The sequence below is a fragment of the Candoia aspera genome, chromosome 13 (genome assembly GCF_035149785.1).
Source record: "Candoia aspera isolate rCanAsp1 chromosome 13, rCanAsp1.hap2, whole genome shotgun sequence".
NCBI lineage: Eukaryota > Metazoa > Chordata > Lepidosauria > Squamata > Boidae > Candoia > Candoia aspera.
Genome location: NC_086165.1, coordinates 17,317,076 through 17,340,619, shown reverse-complemented (window position 1 = coordinate 17,340,619; position 23,544 = coordinate 17,317,076). Strand labels below are relative to the sequence as shown.

Sequence of the window (23,544 nt, the reverse complement as noted above, 5' to 3'; positions counted from 1 at the left end):
TGAAGTCACTAGGAGGGCAAGTCGAACTTAAAGGAGAGTCGACCTTTACTTTGCAGGCCTCTAACTTTCTTCTTAAAATCTTGAGAACTACTATGGAGGTACAGCTGAATTGTATAGAGGCAACATGATATCATGGTTATTCAATATAGTGGTTAGAACATTGGGCAATGACTAGGGAGAACCAGGTTTAGACCCTCATTAGCAGTGAACTTTCTTACTGTAAGTGATCTTGGACTGAGCCCAGTTGCTTAGTTGAGTCTTACTTTATGGTGTCAGCATGAAGATGGGAAGAGGAAGAAAACTGTAGATCCCCCTGATATATCCCTTAATTGTAACAACTATGAATTTGGCATTAATTTTTTTTTGTTAATTGCTAATGTCAGATGGATGGCAGTTATTAAGTTGGATTTCATTTGAAATCAAATGCTAGGAAACCCTAAGGAGCTAATCCTAATCCATATGGGTAGCCACTTATTCTTCTCTCCCCTTTCTTCTCTTCTCTGTCCTGGAAGAAGGCAGTGGCAAACCTCTTCTGCATGGTTTCGAAACAAAACGACAGGGAAACATCCACATAATTATTAGAGGATGAGCTCAGCATGGAAGTCTTTTATCTTTCATGTAGACTGACAAGCAGCGGCTTTCAAAAAAATTAAGCAAAGCTTTTTGCCCCCCTCCCTTGCCCTACCTGGAGAACCTTAAATGTCCTCCATCACCGCACTTAAGGCCTTCCCTTAATGGATCCCAACAGGTGTACTATGAATACTTCACCTGGCACCACCACACACAACACAGATGCAAGCCCTGTGCCCATCTGTCTTCCCACAAGGAAAATCAGAATGGTTCCATGGACTCCTTACATTTCTTTTAATATCGCCCTGTTTCACCACAAGTCTCAAATTCAGCACAATCACACCCATGTCATCCTCCAAGCTGTTCGGGTCTTCCAGTTTTAGGATCCTCTCAGTAGTCCTGGATGCAAGAAAAGGAAATTACACTCAGCTAACAGCTAGAGCCAAGGACAAGCAGCCTTTGCAGGTCTTTTCCCCCAAATTTGGGGGCAGAAAAAAATGGGTGGAAGATTATTCTTTCTCCGGGGGAAAAGAGAACTTCTTCAACAATTTCTACCACTTAGTAGCAACAGAAGTACCACTTCTGGAAAAGATCTCTGGGAGGAGTTCCTTCTTGAGTGGTCTCCCCCATATTAAAGGTGGGGAGCAAGGGAGGCTGCTGGCCACTAGAGAAATGGGAACCCAGAGAGGCTGTTCAACTATCAGAAGAAGGATAAAACAATGGAAGACAGGACATTCACGCACTAGGCCACCTTGTCACAAAATAAGGGAAAGAACATGCACTCTACCCATAGGAATTTCACCTGTATTACCTTCTCCTTTCTGAAACAAATAATTTTTCACCAAAGGGAACAAGAGTTGCTTTCAAAAAGTCCACGAGAATTTTTCCATATAGTCTTACCTAAAACTAAATGCCACTGAAAATGGCAACCACAGCTGAAATGGGATAGATTAAGGTAAAGATTACAGAACCACCACTTCTTAATAATTAGTTGGTGCCCTCAGATGTTCTATACCTTTACCATAATGTATTACTGTTAATGCCTTGTAGACAGATACAGATATATACAGAGATAGAGATGATAGAGATAAATGAAAGAGATGGAGACGGAGACGGAGACAGAGATGGAGACGAAGATGGAGACGGAGACGGAGATGGAGACGAAGATGGAGACGGAGACGGAGATGGAGACGAAGATGGAGACGGAGACGGAGACGGAGATGGAGAGACCTATCCACACATACATACAGATGCATATATTAATTTCAAGAGCTAATATGAAATAAGAAGCGAAAATTATCCAGAACATTTTATTATGAATTGTCTTGCAATTAATCCAATCCATCATCTTACTATTATTTTTTTCTTTCTCTGTTTCCAGCTACTGTTTCAAGGATCCTAGGGGAAAGACATTACTGAACGGAGCACATCTAGACGTAAAGCTGCCTTAATATTATTCAGGAAGGTAGAAACCTGAAAGGTTTATGTTTAATTTAAAAGCAAAACACTGAAAAAGACTCAAATATTCATCAAGTCAGAGAGAATGCTACAGTGCCCTGCCCCTTAAGTGCTCTGTAATGGATAACCGGTTTTTGAAAGACAAATATAAATGTTAGATTACCTGTTCAGTTCCAGTTTGTGAAGCATTAGAACTGCTGAACCCATAAAATCAGAAGAAGTCAAGTCTCGATCGTACACCTGATGCATATGGAAGGGGAGAAGAGAAAGAGGAGGAAAAAATACATATCTGATTATCTGAAAATAATTTCTGCCCATCAGACAGAAGAGACAAGTTGTTCTTTTTCAGTTCAACGTTTGCCAGTGAAACTGAACCAACTTTTAATATAGCATAAAAACGAATAAACCCTCAGTCTCCACAATTCATGGGCTTGGTTTTTGCGCTGTTGTTGTTGTTGCTATCACTGATTGAACCGTTTTCAGAAATATGCACCATATTCCCCAAGGAAGCCAATATCCTACTTTTTACCCTTTCCAACTGTCAACCTTTATCAGTTACAAACCAAGAGGGGTTTTGCCTCCCCCCACAAGCTACTTCTTATTTATTTTTACAACTATAGTTTGGAAACTAAATTTGAGCATGTTTTGGGAAGAGAAATACTTAAAGAAAGTCACAATGTTTATGGTTTCCCTCGTTCTAAGTGACAAATGCCACGTTTGCCTCCTTCGGACAGGCAGGTCCTAACAAACTAAAACAGAGTTAGGCCCAGAAAGTCTTCTGAGTTTCTCCACTTAATTTGGAGTTAGAAAAAGCAAGTAGAAGTTTTCTTTGAAGTTCTCTGTGGGGAAGAGATATTATCCAACCACTTCTCAAGGATAGGACCACCACCACCACCACCACCTCACCATTGGTGGGACAGTACACTGCTATTGAAAAAGACCCCTGCAAGGAGGTCCTACCTGAGATCTTTCCTTGACATCGAATGGAAGTGTGGGAAGCCAGGGAGGCTGCCATCCACAGTAGGGAGGTGAGGCCAGGGGCATTGTTTTGTCTCCAGCTAAGCAGGATTGGGTCACAGATTCTTTTGGATTCAGAAGCAATGACCACACCAATATGAACACTTTTATCTTAAACCATTCAATCTCGTCTGATTCTTAGAGACTGCCTGGACAACTCCTGCAGCTTTCTTGGCAAGGTTTTTCAGAAGTGGCTTGCCATCCTAGGGCTAAGAGAGAGCGACTGGCCCAAGATCACCCAGCTGGCTTCGTGCCTAAGGAGGGACTAAACTCATAGTCTCCTGGTTTCTAACCTGGTGCCTTAACCACTACCCCAAACTGGCTCTCATGAGTCCTTAAGGCAGTATAAATCCAAGAATAAATCCAAGACAGCATAAGAAAACAACATAACATGAATATTCAAGAACACAAGGATACAATATGGCAAGGAAAGAAAGATCATAAGCCCCTTCAGCCAGTCAGGGAACCCCAAAGAGATGATGGTGGGAGGACCCCTTCAAAGCCAGTGAATATGCAGCACCCAGTTAGGTCCTCATTGAAGGCTTTTTATACAGGCTCTGGGTCACCATTACTGACACCTGTTTCCCATGCCTCATCCTCCTGGAGGTTACCAAGGACAAGTCTATCTTGTCTTGTGCTTGGAATGCTTCATCTAGCCTTGCCAAAAAATGAAACCATCAAGGTTAGGGAGGATTTGTTGATACCAGATGTTGATGAGACCATCTCAAGGTTAGGGAGTATCTGCTTCCTAAGGTTTTGGGGTTGAAGATGACAAGATCATCCTACTCTACAGAGGTGTCCCACCAAGGATAGGGCAAAACAAAGCATGATCCAAATATAACTCTTTAGTAACTAAAATAAATGGCTTAATTCTGTATTACATACTCAACCATGACAACCAGGGGAATATAAAGTTCTATGTACCAATCAAAGCAAATATTTGTAGCTCAGGGTTGAACTGTGGAGTCCTTGCTGAGCCTTGTTTTCTTGCAGACGTTTCATTGCCAGACTAGGCAACATCTTCAGTGCGAGGAGGGAGTGGGCCTCGCTCTCGGTTTATATACCGTGGCTTGCCCTGCTTGTGTTGGAACTCCACAGTTCTATGTATCACACGCCTAAGGGAAGCACCACTATCCAATTCCTCCTCACCAATCTTAAAAAACTACCAGCACTACACCAGGGAGGCTGCTGACCACAAGAGAAAGGATAATAGTAAGAACAATACAGCATTCACACATATCCCTTGGCCCCTTCATCACCACCACTCTGCCCAGAGGAATTGCATCACCATTCTCTTCTCCTCTGAAATAAATTATGAAAGCTTTATTGTAAACCACCCAGAGTCCTACTGGGGGAGATGGGCGGTGATGAAATTTGATAGATTGATAGATAGATAGATAGATAGATAGATAGATAGATAGATAGATAGATAGATATAGATAAAATAGACTGTATCTCACCAGAAAGGGGTAGGCAGAAACATACAACTTCTCTGCCCATCGTGAAGCCCAATAGCTCAATTACTTTATTGGGATTTTAGCTATAGACCATTACTTTGTAGTGCTTACCATCTTTTTTTTTTAACATTGTACTGTAATTTCTTTGTTTGATTGTTGTGAGCCACCCAGAGTCATTGAGAGTCAGGTAACATACAAGTTTAATAAATTATTATTATTATTATTATTATTACTCTTGCCCAGTGATCTTAACTGGTAGCCTGAAGGCACATTAGCTCTGGGAAGAAATAGTGTACAAGTGAAAGTGAACAATATAGGAGACTGTTGCATTGTTCTGATTGCTGATCCATCTAACTACAGCACTGTCTGGCATTTAAGAAAGAGTTTTGCCCAGTTTATCTGGATGTGCCAAAAATCAATCCTGGACATTTTTTTCCAGGCACATGGTATGTTCTATATTCCTGAAAGACTACAGTGCATTACCAACATCAAAGGATTATGCTTGCCAACAACGCATGTAGTTTTTATTTCATCACTGATCACATTTTGGAACAGCTGCACCCCTGCATGAATGGCTGCTCTGCCCTTGCTTTCTTTTGTCCTTAGGAGGCCTGCTGAGAAGTCATAGTACACGTATACAGGTAATCCTCGACTTACAACCACAATTGGGACCAGAACTTCTGTCACTAAGTGATGTGGTCATTAGGTGAGATGTGCCTGATTTTACGATCTTTTTGTCATTAAGTGAATCACCATGGTTGTTAAGTGAATCACATGGTTGTTAAGTGAATCTGGCTTTCCCCATTGACTTCGCTTGTTGGAAGCCCCCTGGGAAGGTCACAAATGGCAATCACATAAGCCCGGGATGCTGCAACTGTCATAAATACATGCTGGTTGGCAAGCACCCAAATTTTGATCATGTGACCACAGAGACACTATGGCAGTCATAAGTGTGAGGACCAGTTGTAAGTCACTTTTTTCAGCACCATTGTAACTTGAAACAGTTGTTAAATGAATGGTCATAAGTCGAGGACTACCTGCATGGGGTTCGACACATGGAAAATGTAGGTAAGGAATTGAGCTATTCAGTAGACTTTCGTATGTGGAAAGAAATTGAACAAAATCGGTTTTGCTTTGGAAGACAGGAAGAGGGAGCCTGCAAAGTTGTGATGACATCCTTAAAGGACGTTAAGGGAGTCACATATGTAGTTTACACTTCAAGCATGTCATCTGGCTGTAAACATCCCCAAAGAGAATTACCTAGATTTGAAAGACTCCTTCAGGTAACAACCTTTCCTCCAACCAAAATTAAGAATGCATGGATGAATTCGCATGGAAATCTCCCTCCTCTTGTTAAAACACCAAAGCCGGCTTGGAGGGAAAACATCCCATATTGCAACATTTGGTTTGGTCTGATTGATGGCTTACCTTCACCCAGAGTTTCTGATCCAAAGACTGTATTGGAAGCACAACAGTTTCATCCCAAACTGGATTCAAGTTCTTATAGATCACTTTGCTTTTATACAGGGTCTTCCCATTCAGCTTAAACTTCACATATGGATCACTCGTACCTTAATGGCAAAGCATAATAAAGATTGTGTTAACATAGCCCAGAGTTGTGGGGAGTTGGGCAGTGTACAAATTTAATAAAGAATAATACCAATGTCACCCCTGGAATCACATTGTGGAAATATTTCTCAGTGTCTCTACCTGAAAAATGCAAAAGGCTTTCAATAGTAAAAGACCTCCTACACTAGATAGCCTATCCATCTAAGCTTGTAAGCTTAATTAAAATTATATTTATAGCCTACATTTACTATCCATTGGGGGAAAGGGGCGGTAATAGAAATCTAATAAACAAATAATAATAATAAATAAAAATCCAACAAATAAAGTCTCTGAGTGGAGCTCAAATCCTGATGGCTTAATAGACACAGCCATGAGCTTTTCATGGACACAATAGTCCGTAGATTGCTGCTGCCTATTTGGGGGATTTAAAAAAACACCAATCCAGCCTTTGGCTTTGAGATTCCCTGGTAGATCCCCATCTGACACCACTAAGTCCAGCCCCAAGATCAGTCAGGTGTGCTGCCACATAAAGTAAGATAGCCCACTGAATTAAGGTAAACGTGTGAAGCAATAAAAAGGCACCTTGGATCAACGACTGGGAAAACTCTTCCTTATGTCTCTCCCCCTCTCCCCCATCAGCTGAGATGATGACTTTTGTAAATTAGTCTTTTCAAAACATGACCCCCATGTACACAATTCTCATTTCATTTCATTTCATTTTTTGGTGGGACCATCTGTCTCTCATTATTTCTGCCCGCCCCGCCAAGTCTAATGGGGGAGCATACTCGGGGTCCCTTCCATCAAACAATGTCATCTTTCTGGATCTGGAGTTGTAGCTTTTCTGTGGTAGCAGCTGATCTATGGAACAGCATCCCACTGGAGATTCGGAGGGGCCCAACCTGGTTAGCCTTCTGCAAGGCTCTGAAGACTGTCTGTTCCCCCAGGGGTTTGGGCCAGGAGTTTAGGTTGGGCGAGCTGTGCTGTTGGTGTGGCTTTGTGACTGGCATGGATTGTTTACCTCAGGTGTCAAGGGTCATTGTTCACACCTATTGGTTTTAATCTTTGTATACCACCCAAAGCCACTGTTGTGAGATGGATGGCCACATCAATTATTTAAATTCATACATGCCTAAACAGAAGCCAAGCAAAAGGGCTTGTATTGGGAGCAACTCTAAAGACAGAGGGAGTGGAAGGTTCAGGCCTCATCTTGAACCAAGACTCCACTTCTATTCCTTCCTCAGTGAAAATTCAACAGGTGCTTCTTGGAAGCCCGGTCTTTTCAGTTGTGGCACTCTTTCTTTAAGTTAGATCAGTACCTCGGGTGTTGTGAGTCATTGTTGGTTTTAATCTTTGTACACCTCCCAGAGTCACTGCTATGAAATGGGTGGCTAGATAAATCACATAATTAATAAATACATCAGCCCAATTTTGTGCACTGTGGATTAGTCTCTTCAAATCATGACCTCCCGGAACTCAACATTAGACAATAAAGCAATAAATACGGCCTAATTTTGTGGACTGTGCAGAAGAGCAAAAACTTCTGGATAAATGCTGAGTGGCAGGTATTTCAGACAGTAAAGTTTTGGGGGCAGCCAGAAACAAGAGGAACAGAGGTGACTGGTAGCCCTTCATTGATTTCTGTTGAATATTCTGGACGCTTCTCCCCTTTCTTAAATAAAAGTGATGGAAGATAGAAAGTCCAAGGGAAAAGGGAACAGAAGGAGGCTGCTCGGATCACCTGGATGAAGAGAAGATGCCAGCCATTCTAAAGGGGCCCAAAATACTAAGGACCCTCACAACAATTGACTAGCTGAAAGAGACAATAGAAAGAAAAGTCCCTTAAGACCTGGTTTTACCATCAGGCCTGGAGGTCCCAGAGGACCAGAGATATCCTAAGATGGCTCCACTATTAATTTACTCTCTCCTGTACCTGGTGGTTTGTATTGTTTAAGAATGATTGTTTTATATATATATATATATATATATATATATATATATATATATATGTGTGTGTGTGTGTGTGTATGTGTATGTGTATATTAGCAATGATTGTTCATAAGGTTATATTTATTTATTGTTTTATTTTATTGCTGTACTTCGCATGATATGGGCGACGATTATCAATCTGATAGATAAATGAATAAATAAAAAGTCAATGCAAAATTAAGTGGCCTCAGGGCATAACTTATCAGTCATTGTTTTTGGGGTGGCTTGCTTGTTTAAGTGAAACGAGAGGCACGCACGCCACAGACCTCAACTACAAAAAGGGAAGTATGGATCACAGTAATCCCAAAACCATTCCCCCTCCCAGATAGAGAAAAACCTCACGTCCACATCGACACCGCTGGGCTGCCAGAATAACCTCTCCCCTCCCTGCTTCCTGTAAAACAATGATCTCCGAGCAAAAAAAAGAGAGTTTTCTTTCCTTTTTGGACTAGGAGGTGAAAGGCGAAATATAATGAAAGAGTATTTTAATTAAATGAGATTGGTTCCCTGGGATCAAGTCTTCATGCCTGTCAGCTCACTCTCCAAATAAACATCTCAGAAGTGGTCCTCGGTGGTGTCACTTATGGGGCAAAGCACGCTGGGTAATCCCCAGGCATCTTGACAGCTACCTAATGTTCAAACTGTTTCACGGGTGAACAGCGGTCCTTGCGTGAAAGAAAATATTAATGTCTGGAATTAATAGGAAGATGGGGGCGGGGGACAGCAGAGCCAAAATGAGGGGGAAGATGTGTCAAGTTAGGAGAATGTTAATTGCAAGGGGGAAATAATTGAGAGGAATGCAAGGCAGGCGAGGGTGGGGGGGATGCATCCTCCCCACCCACTCCCAGCAAAGCCAACAAACAAGTCAGAAACAAGGAAAGCTTGTCAAGAAAGTAACATCTCAACCAGGCAAATGACAGGGTGGGGAAGAGCAACAAATGGAGACAGGAAAAGGAGGAGGGGGGTCTTAAGAACGCAACGGGAGGAATTCGCCAGGGGCACTCCGTCAGTGTCAACCAGCAGATGGGGTGCAACCTCAATCTCACCCACTTTGCAAACAACAGAGTTGTGGGCATTGACTTAAACAGCCCTAGCTGACAAGAACCTGCCTCTGAGTCAAGCAGCTTTTACACTGTTGTTTTAAAGATCTATTTTATCTTTCCTCCTTTAAAATGAGGAAACATTTTCTCTGAACAACATCCTGCCAGCACATGTAAGTCACTGTTTTCTTTCAGGGCACACAAAGGGAGTCACAGGGGGAAGGGCGTTAACTAAACTTTAAAAGAACTCTATCCTTCTCCATGCATTCTCATTTTTTACTTTGAGGTGAGGCTTTTGGGGGGGGGGGGGATGCCAGATCAATTATATTTAATTCCACACACAGATGGGATGCTGATTCAATGAAAACAGGACACGTGTGTTCAAAAGAGTTGCTAAATTATTTGGCTACCCCCCAACTAAATAGTGTCTCTTTAAGGAATGAGACAAGAGGAAAGGGAGGTGAAATCTCAGGCCTGCAAAGATCTTTTTGTGCTCATCGGACGCTCCTTTCCACCTCAATTGCTAAAAATCACCAGCAATGTTTCCCTTTGTTTCCAGGTTGGAAACACACTCTTATCACAGAATAAGAAGACTGCCTCAATTCACTGGAAGGAAAAAACAGCAACCCTTGCCTTCCTAGCTGGGTAAAGATAGCATTGCTACAAATAAGTTTGATACTGTCAGTTGGTACTTTACTTAATAAGTTATTGTTATTACTACTGTGAATACTACTACTACTACTACTATTACAAATAGAATATTATAAAAGAACATGTAGGGCAGGAAGCTTAATGAGCACCAAGCTAACTGCCTAGGACATGGTGATATCAAGGCTCTACCTTGCTGTGGATCAGCTACTCCATACTCTAAATGGGCTACCCCTTGCTCTGGATGGGCTACCCCTTGCTCTGGATGGGCTACCCCTTGCCCTAGATCATTTATAAACCAAATAAAAAAATACCAGTCCCAGAACTGATTGTTCAGCAACATAGCTATTTACTTCCCTCAATTACAAGAAAAGTTCACTCATCCATGCTCTCTATTTACTATTCTTTTCCTAGAGTCATAAAGACTTATATGGTGAGCAAATTTACTCAGGAGACTTTGTGGGAAACTGTCAGAAGGCTTTGAACATTTAAATAAATGACGGCTACCAGATCTATCCACCTGCTTCCTGAATTCCCCAAGAATTTTAATAAGCTAATATGTTACATATGCAGAAGCTGTAATGTTGATTTATTTTTCCACTACACTTGTTCTTCTGTGTGATTGATAACAATACCTGTAATAAAGCTGCTATTAATTTATCCAGAATATACATTCAGTTAAACTGGTCTATAATTGCTTTCATGTCCCACATCCCACCCCACCCCACCATTGCCACAGCTTGGATTACTTTTCAAAACCTGGTGTTACATTGACTAGTGCAGTAGTTCTCAAACTGTGCAATAACACACTAAAATGCTATCTGACTACGCACAATCAATACCATGCAAATACGGATGAGTGCCCTCTGCAAAGAACCAAAAGTGGAAAATACATAAGATATTAGAAGTAGCAACCAGATCCAACAAGGAATGGATATTTCTGGATGTTTCCCCATATAAAAAGATCCTGCAAATTAAAAACAGAGAGGGGGGGCACTCACCAGCATTTTCCATTTGCATGGAGATTAATTTAATTAAAAACAACCACAGAAAAGCATGCAGTCCTACAGTGGTGAACTTCATACTACCTGGCACAAAGGTAACTTTTTTTTTTTCAAATCCATCTCAACACTTGGCGATTTCATGGACATGGACATGGACATGATGGTTGCTTGGATGAAACATAATAGTGGTTCACCACTGCCTTCTCTGGTCCATCTAGTGAGACTGACAGAGATGGAGAGGTGGCAACTAATTTGGTATCCAAACATGATAGAAAATATCCCCAAACTGTTGTAATCTTAATCGCCAAAGCCCTTTTAAATGAAAGAACTGTTTTGTTTTTGGTTTTTTTGCATGCCTTCCAGTCAGTGATGACTCCTGGCTACTGCCTGGACAAGTCCCTGCAGTTTTCTTGGCAAGGTTTTGAAAGTGGTTTGCCATTGCCTCCTTCCTAGGGCTGAGAGAGAGGGACTGGTCCAAGCACACCCAGCTGGCTTTGTGCCTAAAACGGGACTAGAACTCACAGTCTCCTGGTTTCTAGCCTGGTACCTTAACCACTATGCCTGATTGGCTCTTGGGCTGAGAGAGAGGGACTGGCCCAAGGGCACCCAGCCGGCTTTCATGCCTAAGGTGGGACTAGAACTCACGGTCTCCTGGTTTCTAGCCCAGCACCTTAACCACTACACCAAATTGGCTCTGCTGCTAAGCCCTAGCCAGGTCCAATCCTGATTACCTTTCTAGATCAGCAGTTCACACCCATAAATTGGCAACGCAGGACAAATTTTGGTGGCTGTGTACACGTATGCATTCATGCATGTCTGAACCAGCTTTCAGAGTTTTTAGTCCTTAACATGAATAAACCAACAGTTCACATACTGAAACTATGAGTTGGCTGTAGTTCAGCACAGCAGTGCTCACAGGCAAAACAGAATGTTACGGGGAGGAATCAAACTTGCACACCGCATCTGGAATTCACAAAAAATGCTAGATCAGGATAAAATGGAGTTGGATAGTTCATGGTTGAATGTGTTGTGAGAACTCAGGCTTTTTCTTAGCATCTCATGTAAACCAGGCCATCATGCTGGGCACTCACAGAACTTGTTTTTGGCTTTTTATGCCAGCCCAGCTGAGGTTTGGTTTTGAATCCAGCCTTGCCTTCTAGGGCATGTTTTCTAAACTTGGATTTGCAGAAGCTTAGTTAAAAACAAACAAACAAACAAAAAAAGCAAGCAGGTGGGAAGGAAACTTTTGATCAAAAATGTCAGGGCTGTTTGCATTTCCCCCAACAAAGAGAAGTGACAGTGCACAAATGTGTATGTGAAGTCAGCCGGGAGCACCTTTCCGTGGAGCTGAGAAAGCCCAGAAAATAATGGGGCTGCTTTAACTATTCGAAAATCGTTAAACCCTCTTCCAAATGATTTTCACAGACCTAGTCATGAATCCCCAGCACTTCACTCTGGCAGCGCAGCGTGGGAGACGGGAAAGGAATTGTTCCCTTGACTAACCCAGATTTTTTTTTTCCTTCTCTAGAAGAGCTTCTGCTGTTTCCGGTTTTAACCAAGAGGAGGCTTAGATGAGGTTCCCATCACAACAAGGTCACAAAGCAAGCAGGCAATGATTTACTGATTTGGCTACCGCATGATTTTTTTTTCTGATCTGGGTTGCAGAGCACATGCGTGACCTCCATCTCTTACTGTGCAATCTGCAACCTTCCTCATTTCCCATGCCTAAATTAATACCCAAGTGGGAAGAGATTGATAGGAACATCACATCTATAGGGTGAAGGAGAAGTAACCGACAGAAGAGAGAGAATTCCAGCATCGTCCACCACCTCATAGCCATAAAGCTAACTGAAAATGCCACCCAAGAAATTTGAAATAAATTCTAAAGCCTGTTGACAATAACCAAGTAAACAAGAAGCCTTTTTTTTTGGCAAGAGAAAACTTTAGGGAAAGGAGAAGTCAGATTTGGCTCAGTGTCAGAATAAAATGTTTCTGAATATAGAGGCTGATTTAAGAAGCTTGAAACAGGAGAAACAGCAGTCTTTATTTTGCTGGACAGCTCAACAGTATGCTGTTGGCAAAAAAAAAATTGGGTTCAAACTAGACACAATTGTAAGACAGAGGGGGTCAGGATAGGACCATGGTAACCTCCCCACTATGCCATTTGCTTCTCAGTTTCCCAAACACAGAGATACAGAAAGCTTCTGTGTGAAATATCTGGAGATTAAACACCGGATCTCCAGTCTATTTTCTCAGTTCATCTAATTCCTTGCAATATTTGAAAATATCCAGCAGAGGGAGCCACTAAAACAACGAATTAAATGTGTGCCTTTTTTCTCCAATATCCAATAAACTTAGTCCCACTGCCAATGAGCACTCACTGTGCTTCCATGTGTTTTTAAATAGCATTATAATAATGTCAACATATAAGGGAAAAATATCCTGTAGGAGTTAAAGATCTTCAAAATTCAGAAAGAGAAAATAAGCAGAAGTCACAAAGCTGCGACGCTTTAACTGACACTAGAAGTGGTTTTAAAGTGCCATTGGACACATCCGCATACAAAGGAGTTTCACAACACAAGGAAGTATTTGAGATACATTATTTGTATTCTTGAAAATTATGCTGACTTTTATATCCAGGGTTTCCAAAGGGGTAGCTAACGTTAAAACAAGGAGCGCTACTGAACTCACTGGTTGTGTGGTTCTTCTTCTTTCCAACCCAGCAGAAACTTGGAAAGCAACTAGTGATACAGGTACCTCTCACTTAATGACCACAACTGGGACCAGAATTTTGGTTGTTAAGTGAAGCAGTCATTAAGCAAATCTGACCCAATTTTATGACCTTTTTTGCAGCAGTCGTTAAGTGAATCACCATGGGCATTAAGCGAACCACATGGTTGTTAAGCAAATTCCACCACTCTCCATTGATTTTGCTTGCCAGAAGCTGGCCAGGAAGGTTGAAAATGGCGATCACGTGACCATAGGATTCTGCGATGGTCATAAATGGGAACCAGTTGCCAAGCACCCAAATCGTGGTCACGTGACCACGGGGAACGCTATAATGATTGTAAGTGTGAGGACCAGTCAAGAGTTAGTTTTTTCAGCACCGGTGTAAGTCTGAACCATCACAAGTCTGAATGGTTGTTAAGTGAGGACTACCTGTAGAGGTTTGGGGTTCTGTCTGTCTTCCCTTAGGAGAGCTCCAAAAGAAATCTGTTCAGATTTGGTCTGGCAGAAGAGACCAGCAAAAGAAATATTAAATTGAAAATAGGCTGGGAGTTGAAAATAAGAGTTGAAGGGTGAGAAAAACAAAAACAAAAAAATCTGCAATGCATCCTTATGGGGGGAGAGTTGGGGAGTGGCTTCGGATATTTCTGACTGCTCCATTCTAAGTCCCTCTTCCTGCTCTCTCCTGGTCACATGACACAAAGCAGACCTCACATACAGTGGCAACACACATATGGAACCACACTGATTAAACTCCCACACCCCCAGTTATTTCTTCATTTAATGGTTTTTATCAATTTAAAGGAAGCTTGTAGAGCACAAGTAGTCCTCATTTAGCGACTACAATTGGGACTGGCCACTCGGTCATTAAGTGAAGTGGTTAAGCGAAACAACTGAGCTTACAATTTGACTTTAGCTTTCCTTTGCTTTACAGACCTGAGAAGGTCAAAAATGTGAGGATTGGTGGCAAAGTTCCTTTTTCATCACCATTGTAACTGTGAGCAGTCACTAAATGAGGCAGTCACTAAACAAGGACTCCCTGTATAGATAGTTAGGGTTAAAACAACAACATGGAAAGATAAATTAATCCAATAACAATAAAATTGCTAAAACCCACATCAGAGAAACAGCATAGCCTGCCCTTTACCATAAAAACCCTAAATCCAACAATGGGGTCCCAAATGACGCTACCCCAAGGCCTTTGGAAAAAGCCCAGGCTTTCGGGCTTTCTGAGAACACAACAGGGGGAGGGCTGTGTAGACATCAAACAGCAGGGGCAGCCCCAGAACAGGCCCTGGTTCATATCATTTTGTTACACAGACAAAAATACAAGCACTTCCTATAGCCAACGCTGATAAACGTGTCGAAAGATTTCCTGAAGCCATGCCCTGCCGGCTTTCCCTATCACGTCTTTTGTTTTGTTTTGTTCATTTTATATTAACACGCTGGAAATCACACACTGGAAAGTCTCCCAGAGGCTAAGACCCAGCCACATTACAATTTTAACCGGTATTTCAATAATCTGATTCGCATACCATACTAAGCCATCACCTGAAGTGTTGGGTCCACCAGCTCAGCCGGTGCGGCCTACTTAACAAACCACAGTTAAAAGAAACCGTGGCTTAGCACGATGTATAAAATCAGCCCCTGCTCTTTTTGCTAGGGTGAAATGGCTCTTTTATTGAAACAAAAACTTCTTTAGGAAAAGAAAAGGGGACAAGGTCTAATCCATATCAGATACATTGCTTCATAATACAATAAAACCTTTTTTTTCTTTTTAAAGTAAAATCATTTAACCAATTCAAAGGATTTGGCAGTGGGGGCAGGGGGGCAGCTTTGCTGCTTGAAAGACTTGCTAAACAACCGGTAAACTGAAATACCACTAAAAGGAAATGGAGTAATATCACATTCTCAGCACCATAAACTGGCCCAGTCAAATATACAGAATAATTTAAGGTGTTTCCATGAAAGGAATTGCTGAATTTACAAAAACATGACAACCATTTCTTGATTACATTATTAAAATAGGAAAAAATGATGTAATGACTGTAGGTTTTATAGATTAAATGATTAATTAAATAGAAATAGGGGTAGATAGATAAAATAAAGATAAGAGGTTAGGCTACTATAGTTAAAGATATAGTCACATTCGTGAGTCGGAAACCATATTTTTGTTATGTTTGATTTTTTTTTTAGTCTGTTTGTGTTAGATGTGTGTAATATAAGTATGCAATTTTGTAAGTTTAATATGTTGTTTTTGTACTTTGTTTTTATTACACGATGAAATAAATAAAGTTTATTTTATAAAAGGAATTGCTGCCCACTTCCTATGGAAAGCTACTTAACTGGGCTTGTTTTAGTAAGAATCTCTATTTCAACCTGGAGCAGGAGGTGGTAACCCTCAACTGGCCTTCACAGCTTGGTTAGAACTGATGGTGGAGACTACCAGAAAATCCAGGGAGTGTAAGCTGGACTGGGAAATCACCAAACCACCCTGGAAGAAGATAATGGCCAACCACTTCCATGTTGTTGCCAGATAAACTGGATAGATATGTCCATGTGCCAAGACAGTCCTACCTTTTGTGGAGAGCCACTTAACAGAATTTGTTTCAGCATGTAGGAATTTCTTCAACTGCAATCGGTAGCACACCAAGAAAACATCAAAATGAAGAGGAAGCATTCATTTGGTGCATGCAGCGAACATCAGAAGAGCCCTGAGACTCGAGCAGGCCCAGAACTGTTCTGCATTAGGTACCCCAGTGGGGTTGAAATTGGATGGATCCAGGAAGCTCACAAACATGAAAAGTTGCCTTCTTCCACCATCACTTTGCAGCAGCCAGTCTTCATGCTGCTGAATCCAGCCACGGATAACCCAATGCATCCCAAACCTGCCCCTTTCAAAACCATCTAGACCAGCCTTTCTCAGCCTTCTGACCACTGAGGAACCCTTGAAATATTGTTCAGGCCTCAGGGAACCCCTGCACAGTCAGGCTCAAATACAGGCCAGAAGTTACAAAATTATGATATTTGTTTCATGGGTAGGCCTGTCTATATGCATTCACAGGGTTCTTAAACTGAAAATAAAGAATGAAACTTACCTCTTTCATGTGAAGTTGACCACATTTGAAATAGTTCTTAAATAAATTGTGATCTCCCAGGGAACCCCTAGTGACCTCTCAAGGAACCCTGGCAGAGAAGCCCTGGGCTAGATTGAGGGCCAATATCACACCTCTTAGCCAAAAATTCTATACTTTAACAATTGTCTGTCTGTCCTTCCATCCATCCTTCCATCCATCCATCCATCCATCCTTCCATCCATCCATCCATCCATCTTTAAGCTCCTTGCTTTTAGTTGCAACAGATGGCCACAGGTTCTAACATCTGTGAGAGGCAAACATGTCCATACAGTACATGATCTGATGTAACTCGATCATGCTGTTCCTGTCTGCAGTTGAGAGGCTGCAGCCTTAGAGGAGAGCTGTTCTACCTCTAAACCACTTTAGCTGTCCTTTTTCATGTGGCTTATTTGGTTCTGTCTTAAGATGCAGTTGACATGATCTCATTGCTTACAGACGCAGATCATGTACAAATAATTACAATGCAATATGATCATCTGTTCCTGAAATTGTGTAAAAATGTTATATACATGTTTGAAGAGGCCTTGTGTTATACCTAATTCTTGTTGTATTGCTTTCTCTCTTCCTTTCCTTTCTTTTTTCTTTCCTTACTTTTTTTCCCTTGTTCTGTTTTATTATACACACAGACACACACCCTCCAGAAGGTAGTGTAGAGATCAGGGGCAGCATGTGGACTTCCAAAACCCCAACTGTGCCCCACCTCCACCCCCAGCATCCTCAGATCACCCCATCAAAATTCATTAGCAAAATTGCTAAATTGAGGTGACCCAAAATTCACCAGTTTTATTGGTTTGGAGGTGATTTTCAAGATGGGAATGGGAAAGTTTGTCGCTAGGATTCATCCAACCTTAAAATGTTCCTAGTACTGGACTCTGCCAGTTGTGCATGTCTTTATTTATAAGTTCATTCTGTTCTGACACTAATCTGCCTTTGCTTTGTTTAATTCAGAGGTACGTAAAATCCAAACATCAATGTCATTTCTACCCATGTATTGGTCCAGGACAGCCAATCATATTCTGAGATCCTCTGGATGTGCTGGAACTGCAACTTACAAAATTCCCAGCAATTTAAGTTAAATCAGACCTCAAGAAAATCCGCAGGTCAACCTGGGACGTAGTTCTCTAGCTAAATAAAATTCACACGTAGTTCTCTAGCTAAAAAAATAATCACATGTACAGTAGACTGATCTTTAACAAGAGAAAGAATTAGGACCTTCTTACCCCATGCTGTGATTATTTCTCTCTTTCTCTTTCTCTTTCTCTCTTTTTTTTTAGTTCTGCATTTATTTCACATTTTTTCCCATTTCAGTGGGGAAGGGACTCCTAGCATCTTTTTTGCAAGCCCCAGAGGGCTCCCCTGAGATGACATCATCAGTCAGTAGCCAATCACTGAACTCAAATAGCCTAATTTCCCACAGAAACCAAAAATAAGAGATAAATCTATACCCAATTCATTGGTGTCTGCACTTAGGTGTGTCAGAAATCAGACGCCGTACAGAAACCGACTCACCACAGCGATCACGGACGACCAGGTTCCTGCCTTCTTTCAGGTGTATCATCAACAGATATGCAAAGGAACTCGGTTTACTCAAACCATCATTGCCTCCCTCAAGACTCTGGGAAAAAGTTTTGAAAAAAGGAAGTCAGCTGTCAGTTTCATGTTCCCTAAAGAGCCAGCCGTGACAATATGCAATCACCCTTCTAGAAAATGACTTCACAAAAAGCCCAATCAGTCAACTTGCGATTTGGCCACAACAGACAGCCACTGAGCCAACCATCATCCACCTCCCCTTCCCTGCACCATTGTTTGTTCCTTCACCTCCATGACTATGTAAGCAATTGTTGGCCTCCAAGCCAAATACGAAAATCACAGCCCAAAGCGGTCAGACTCCAACCTTTCATGTACTTCGTCTATGAGCCAAGCCACAGAGGAAAGAATGGACTGCACCATTTCAAACTGCAGGTGGACAATACCATTTTGGTATCTTCCTGTTAACCCTGTGCTCAAACAAAGGTGTAGGATTATAGTTCAGCCATCTTCCCCAACGGTGCTCACTTTCTGTTCTGGAGATAGTAAGAAGCCAAATTCCAAATTTAGATATTTTGCAAAAACTGCCCTGAATTAACAGTGGTGAATCTATGGTAAGCCACATGGAAAACTATGCTCTAGGTTCACAGTCATTGCACAGGCTACCCTTTTCAATCACATGCTTCACCATGGGCTGACCATACCATAAGTGTCACTTATTTATAAGACTGATTACCCATCCCAATTCCAAGAGATGCCATGCTTTATACAAAAGAACCTGAAAGAGTTGTCTGTGGTGGCACCCAAATTTATGGAATCACCTCCCCAAATAGGTTTAGCTGGCACCCACATTAGCATCAGTTTGGTGCTAGGTGAAACCCTTCCTATATTCCCAGGTCCTTTAATTGGCTGTTAACTGTACTTTAATGTGGACTGTTTCAGATTCTGAATGACCGCTTTGCTGCTACCTATGTAGTTTCTATGGTGTCTTCATTTTGCCTTTTCTTTGATTTTATTATATATGTTACTATTCACATTTTATCTCTTAAGTGTGCTTTATTGTAAACAGCCCAGAGAGCTTTGGCTATTGGGCAGTTTAAACATTTCGATAAATAGATAAATCTCTACGAAGTCTACAGATTTGGCTCTGTATATCGATAATAGCTGTCAGGGTATTTTATGCCTCTTGCTGGGAATCACGTAAAATCCCCTCTTTAGAGAAATGGGAGACTGAACTGTGGGAGCATGCATCAATGTCTAAAATAAGTCTGATACAAAATTTAATTCAACTTGAAAACCATACATGGACTATAACTCTACCTACTGGCTTAGAACACATCCAAAGTTTGTGTGTCTCTTAGCATACAACCTTCATATATTAGCTTTTGCCTGACTTGTTAAGTAAGTTTAGAACTTTGTAGACCAGTTAGAAACTTTGAATAATTGTTTATTCTGAGTTGAGATTCATATTATACAGGCTATCTTTGTTAATTGTTAAATATTGACTTGATTTTTATACTGGTTGCAGCACTAATCTAATGCCACTTCAAAAATTTCGCTCAGTTTTACAGAGTTTGTCCATCTCTTTTTGCTTTTCTCATTGTTTTCTCTTTTTCTGGACTCTGCTTTGAAATACCTATTAAATACATACATACAGAATGCCTCCGACTTCACATTTTTCTGTGTTTTCCACATGGCATGCCCCCACTCTGCCATGCCAGTCTGACCTCTCAGAAAAAACACATGATGGAAATACAAGAAATAATCAAATGGTTTCTATTGCTAAGATTGTCCGATGTGACTGTTAAAAACTCTAGAAGCTGAAGTCCCAATAGATGCGAAGACTGCAGTGAAGAAATTGGTCTCCAGAAAAGTACTTGCTGAACTGATATGTATAACCACCCAATTAACTGCTATTCCTGAGTTTCACTACATTTAGAAAAGAACAATAAAATCACTCACAGACTGCTCCTCAGATAGGTGAGAAGAATATGAGGAGTCAAGGCTGGAATTTCCATATGATTGCTGCAGAAGAAGTTGTGAATTAGTGGAGATTTTGTTGACATGACATTGCATTGCATTGTGAAGTATTCAGCAAGTGTCTAGCTAAGAATGATAATGGTGAAGGAAGGAAGGATTGAAGTGCAAGAAAATGGATTTGGGGGGACCGAATTTGGACTTCCCCAGAAAAATGGTTCACTCACAGATCATGTTAAGCCTTGGGTTGTTAAGTGATGATCTGTTGACTGAGCCCCAGTTGACTGGGTTCCCATACCGTGTTTGCATACCACAGTGTTGAGATTTATTAATTTCAAGTTTATGTAAATGCCACCTTTCTTTTTGAAAGGAAGGTTTCTAGTGGCTAACTATCTGAAACCACACAGAGGAAGAAAAATACAAAGTGAACAAAAAGTTACAATAAAAACAAGGGATACAACTTATTACATGAATAATAAAACCATTGACTGTTAAAGAAATTAGTCTCTACAGTAATCCTAAAGACTGAGAAAGAGGAACAGCAAAACACTAGAAATCGCTTTCAATACCTGGTAGCGAGAGAGGAGAAGGGATCCCTAAATAGTACCCCCAAAACGGACATAAATTATTTTCTTGAAATGGCTGAGGCCTTGTGAGATTGCAGAAATTTTGCAAGATTTCTGGGGAAGACTATGAGGTTATTCAATCTCATGGGGTTTTAGCAATCTTTCAGGGATGGGGGAAGGCTTGAACCATCCTGGACTAATTTGATGTACAACGTTGCTGGTGCCAAAAAATAGTTCCTAATCCCTGAAAGGTAGCATGTTTAAGCTATCCCTAGAAGAAAACTGGAGAGTTTGATTTAGCTAAATTGTATAAGTCAACTGAAAAAAAGATAAAAGCTTTGAAGTCATGAATGAAACAAAAGAATGTCATCGGAGGTACTTAGCTACCCATACCAACAGCCCTCCCTTGCCTCAAATGGCTTTTAACTTATTTTTTTATTCAATATTATCAGATATTTTTACTCAGAAGTAAAATGTGTATTTTAGTTTGTGTTCAAAAGAGCTTACTCAGATGAGTAACACTTACTTTTACAATTCTGTTTAACACTGAATATTAAGCCAACTAATGTCTCTCTGAAATGCAAATGGAAAACAAACAATCCTACACACTCACCTATTTTTGATAGCATCACTAAGAAAAAGAAAAGGATATATATTTTAGCTAGCTTAAACTGAAAAGCAGAGAATCTAGCATGAGAAAATTAAGCTGTGTCTAAACAGGAGATGGCCAATAAGTTTGTATGAAGTTGAGATCTAAAGAACCTGCAATGTTCTAAATTTGATTCCTAAATATGATTGATTAAACATGCACCACTTGTTGTACCAAGTAGTACTTCAGCTCAACTGGAAAGAGTTTTCACTAGATTTCCCATAAGTAAAGTCAGCCAGATGTGTTGCAATTACAAATCCTAAAACTCATCTGGTGGAGTGGGGGGGAATTGTGACAGGTTGAAGAAAGCTGTAATGACAATATCTCCTCTATTCATTTCTTTTTAAAAGTAGAAATACAATTTACAGTAAATTTGCCCTTGAGTTGATCTTGACTTATGTTCTTTGGCTGATCTCAAAAAAGCTATGTACTGTTGAAGCTGATTGTTACTTGGATGGGAAATCACCAAGAAAGTCTTGGATTGTAGACTAGACTGGGAAGTTTTAAAAAAAAAACAAGGCAATGCCAAATCACTTCCATCTTTTATCGAAAAGAACAACAGGGATGTATTATGTGAAGTGACCAGAAACTGAGGTTGACTCAAAGGAGACTTTACAGCTTTTGAAAACCAACTACATGGAATCTTGGATTACTTGCTCCAATCTAGTGCCTCCAGGTGTATTGGAAGTACATCAATTCCCCACTGATATAAAGCTTTTTGTGCATGTAAGTCTATCTTCCCCCCTCCCCCAAAAGACCCATTTTAATTTGCCCTAGAAAGAAACTATGACAAATTTAATTGTCCCCAAAGCACATTACCTCAAGTGCATCTTCCGCAAGGTCAGTGCTGAAACTGTTCCTTCGCAGCAGCTCAAAGAAATCTTCACTGGACTTCCGCCTTGCCTCCAAATCTGGACCACCAACCACCAACTCTTCAGTTTCCTGAACCCCAATTTCCGAGCAGACGGTCTCCCCCTTACTCCACTGCCATTCTTCCTCCGTCTGCACCGTGGAAGAGCTACTACTGCTTTGAAGAAATATCTCACTGGCAGAAAAGCCGCTCGTGAAGTAAGTAGACATGACTTTGGACCGTGAATAGTGTGTCTCTTCCTCAGTATTTGTTTCTATGTTCAGCACATCCGGCACCGAGGAACTAAGTCGCCGATCTAAAGGATGTTTCTGTCTTTTTTCTATCAATTTGGCTGAGCTTTTTTTAGTCCTTCTGACGCTCAGGTTTTGTAACAAAGGCTTTGTCCTTTGTTTCAGTGATCCCCACACAGAAGGTTTCTCCAGATTCATTATTAAGCTGGCAGCCTTATATAATACTTCTAGTTGTACGCCTCTCACCAACTCCTAAAAACGAGGGGGTAAGAGAGAGAGAGAGAAAGACCAGTTAGTTGCAGCATTCTGGAGATGCACTGATTTGGATCATATGCCAAGATGTCTCTGGCAGATACCTTGAACAGATCAAAACAGATTGCATTACTAATTTCTCCCAATGTGGGAAGAAAAAAAAAACTCACAGGCAAAATGTTATTCTTACTAGGAAGGAAATCAATTCTTAATCCCACACAAGTCACCAGGATAAAAATAGTGAAGGGTAAGCTATTTCAGTTGTCTCCCAGAAATTACACAATGGGAATTCCCAAAGGTTGTAAATTATTTAGAACATGGTTAACCAGAAATTGTGCCATGGAAGAGATAGCTCTGTCTGGCTCTGGGCACACTCATGCGTGAGGAAGGGGAAAGATTTGAGCCCAAGAAGTAAACAGGGTTGGTGTTCCAAACTATCACTTGCCAGATTTGTTGGAATTCCCAGAATTCTAAGCTGGCTAAAGACCAATGGCCAAGTTGGTTGGAATCATGGGAAGAGTGGCCCTAAAACATCTGGAAGCCCTAAAACGGGCTGAGGAAGGGTGGCCTAGATCTTCTAAATGATGTGCACTCCTACTTGGACCACAGGAGAAGATTCCACAGACTGGAGACCCACAATACAGCCACTTCATGCCATGATCCAAATTGCTAGCTTGCTCCCAACCCACCAGAGATAAGAGACCTTTTTATTGCCATCAAGGGCTTCATGCTCTGCATTGTTGCATGTCACTGGTGAATGTGCTTAAGAACTAGGAGTTCAAAGTGGGCAGAACCATTCATTCTCTCTCCTACTCCTCTTTATTACCATCCCTTTCTGACACCTTCTCTCTTTCCTTCA

General features: G+C 41.1%; 1 protein-coding gene across 1 annotated transcript in view; it reads right to left on the bottom strand.

Moving 5' to 3' along the window:
• Positions 1 to 23,544, bottom strand: part of MCTP2 (multiple C2 and transmembrane domain containing 2) — a 151,077-nt gene that overhangs the window by 97,945 nt on the left and 29,588 nt on the right. Inside the window, exons 2-7 of the mRNA XM_063314329.1 lie at positions 22,152 to 22,685; positions 20,103 to 20,165; positions 18,123 to 18,228; positions 5,931 to 6,073; positions 2,192 to 2,268; positions 858 to 969 (exon numbers count right to left, since the gene is read on the bottom strand). Of these exons, the coding sequence (XP_063170399.1) occupies positions 858 to 969; positions 2,192 to 2,268; positions 5,931 to 6,073; positions 18,123 to 18,228; positions 20,103 to 20,165; positions 22,152 to 22,631 (981 nt within the window). The 5' untranslated portion in view covers positions 22,632 to 22,685. The remainder of the gene's footprint in view (positions 1 to 857; positions 970 to 2,191; positions 2,269 to 5,930; positions 6,074 to 18,122; positions 18,229 to 20,102; positions 20,166 to 22,151; positions 22,686 to 23,544) is intronic.